General features: G+C 44.1%; 1 protein-coding gene across 1 annotated transcript; it reads left to right on the plus strand.

Annotated features, from left to right (window-relative positions):
• Positions 1 to 202: 202 nt before the first annotated feature.
• Positions 203 to 748, plus strand: LOC128105920 (protein S100-A10). The gene has a single exon (XM_052731225.1). The coding sequence runs from the start codon at positions 263 to 265 to the stop codon at positions 554 to 556; it is 294 nt and encodes a 97-aa protein (XP_052587185.1). The 5' UTR covers positions 203 to 262; the 3' UTR covers positions 557 to 748.
• The last annotated feature ends 822 nt before the right edge of the window (positions 749 to 1,570 follow it).

The following is a 1,570-nucleotide window of genomic DNA, read 5'->3' on the forward strand; positions in this document are numbered from 1 at the left end:
GGGGCACTTGCCTCAGCAGGGGTTCTGTCAGATAGCCCCCTCTCACTTCTGATGTTTACCACTTGAAAATCATTCTCAACCAATGCAGTAGTCAATGGTGTTTTGATTACCATAGTCCATGGACCTATTCACTGCTCCATTTTTGAGTCAATTCGATTTTCCTTTCAATTTTTCCCCTTTAAAAAATAAATATTAGGTGTGTCCAAGCTTTTCCCAACGACTTCTGTGCCTTGGGGCCCAGGTTTCAACAGACCTCTTCAAGATGCCGTCTCAGATGGAGCATGCCATGGAAACCATGATGCTTACATTTCACAGATTTGCAGGGGACAAAGACTACTTAACAAAGGAAGACCTGAGATTGCTCATGGAAAGGGAGTTCCCTGGGTTCTTGGAAAATCAAAAGGACCCCCTGGCTGTGGACAAAATAATGAAGGACCTGGACCAGTGCCGAGATGGCAAAGTCGGCTTCCAGAGCTTTTTATCATTAGTTGCAGGGCTCATCATTGCATGCAATGACTATTTTGTAGTACACATGAAGCAGAAGGGAAAGAAGTAGGCCAAACAGAGCCCTGATACTCCCTCCCTGATGCATGCTCTCCTACAGGGCCACTTGAGGACTCTGCCTCACTGCTTCTCAAGAGCAGATCAGGACCCTTAGGAAATGTGCAAATAACATCCAACTCCAATTCGACAAGCAGAGAAATAAAAGTTAATTCCGTGACAGAGAAGCTTTTGATTTTTATATTGTTTGCATCCTGCTGCCCTCAATAAAGAGTGTCCTTTTTTTTAGCCGGGCGGTGGTGGCGCACGCCTTTAATCCCAGCACTCGGGAGGCAGAGCCAGGCGGATCTCTGTGAGTTCGAGGCCAGCCTGGACTACCAAGTGAGTTCCAGGAAAGGCGCAAAGCTACACAGAGAAACCCTGACTCGAAAAACCAAAAAAAAAAAAAAAAAAAGAGTGTCCTTTTTTTTTAGTTCTGAAAATAAATAAATAAATAAATAAATAAATATTAATTTTTGATGTATGAGTTATATATATATTTCTATTATATACAGTTATGTAATATATAATGTATAATGTATGTAATACATTATATTCTGTGTGTATGTGCACCATGTGTATGCCTACAGAGGCCAGAAGAGAGCATCAGATCCCCTGGAGTTGCAGATAATTGTGAGCCACCATGTGGCTGTTGGGAAAACCTGGGTTCTCTGAAAGAGCAGCCAATGCTCTTAACCATTGAGCCATCTCTCCAGCCCCTATTGAAATGTGTGTGTGTGTGTGTGTGTGTGTGTGTGTGTGTGTGTGTGTGTGTGTGTATTTTTTTGAGACAAGGTTTCTCTGTATAGCTTTGGAGCCTGTCCTGGAACACACTCTGTAGCCCAGGAGAGCCTCGACTCACAGAGATCCGCCTGGCTCTGCCTCCCAAGTGCTGGGATTAAAGGCGTGCGTCACCACTGCCCAGCTTTCGAAATATATTTATAATTGAAAGGCCACCTATTGGGATGGGATGGCTTCAATAACTGTATATGGGGGAGCACACTGCTCCTAAGTCCCCACTTCTGTGGGT

The sequence above is a fragment of the Peromyscus californicus genome, unplaced genomic scaffold (assembly GCF_007827085.1).
Source record: "Peromyscus californicus insignis strain IS unplaced genomic scaffold, ASM782708v3 Scaffold_9__1_contigs__length_137607984, whole genome shotgun sequence".
In the NCBI taxonomy this organism is placed as follows: Eukaryota; Metazoa; Chordata; class Mammalia; order Rodentia; family Cricetidae; genus Peromyscus; species Peromyscus californicus.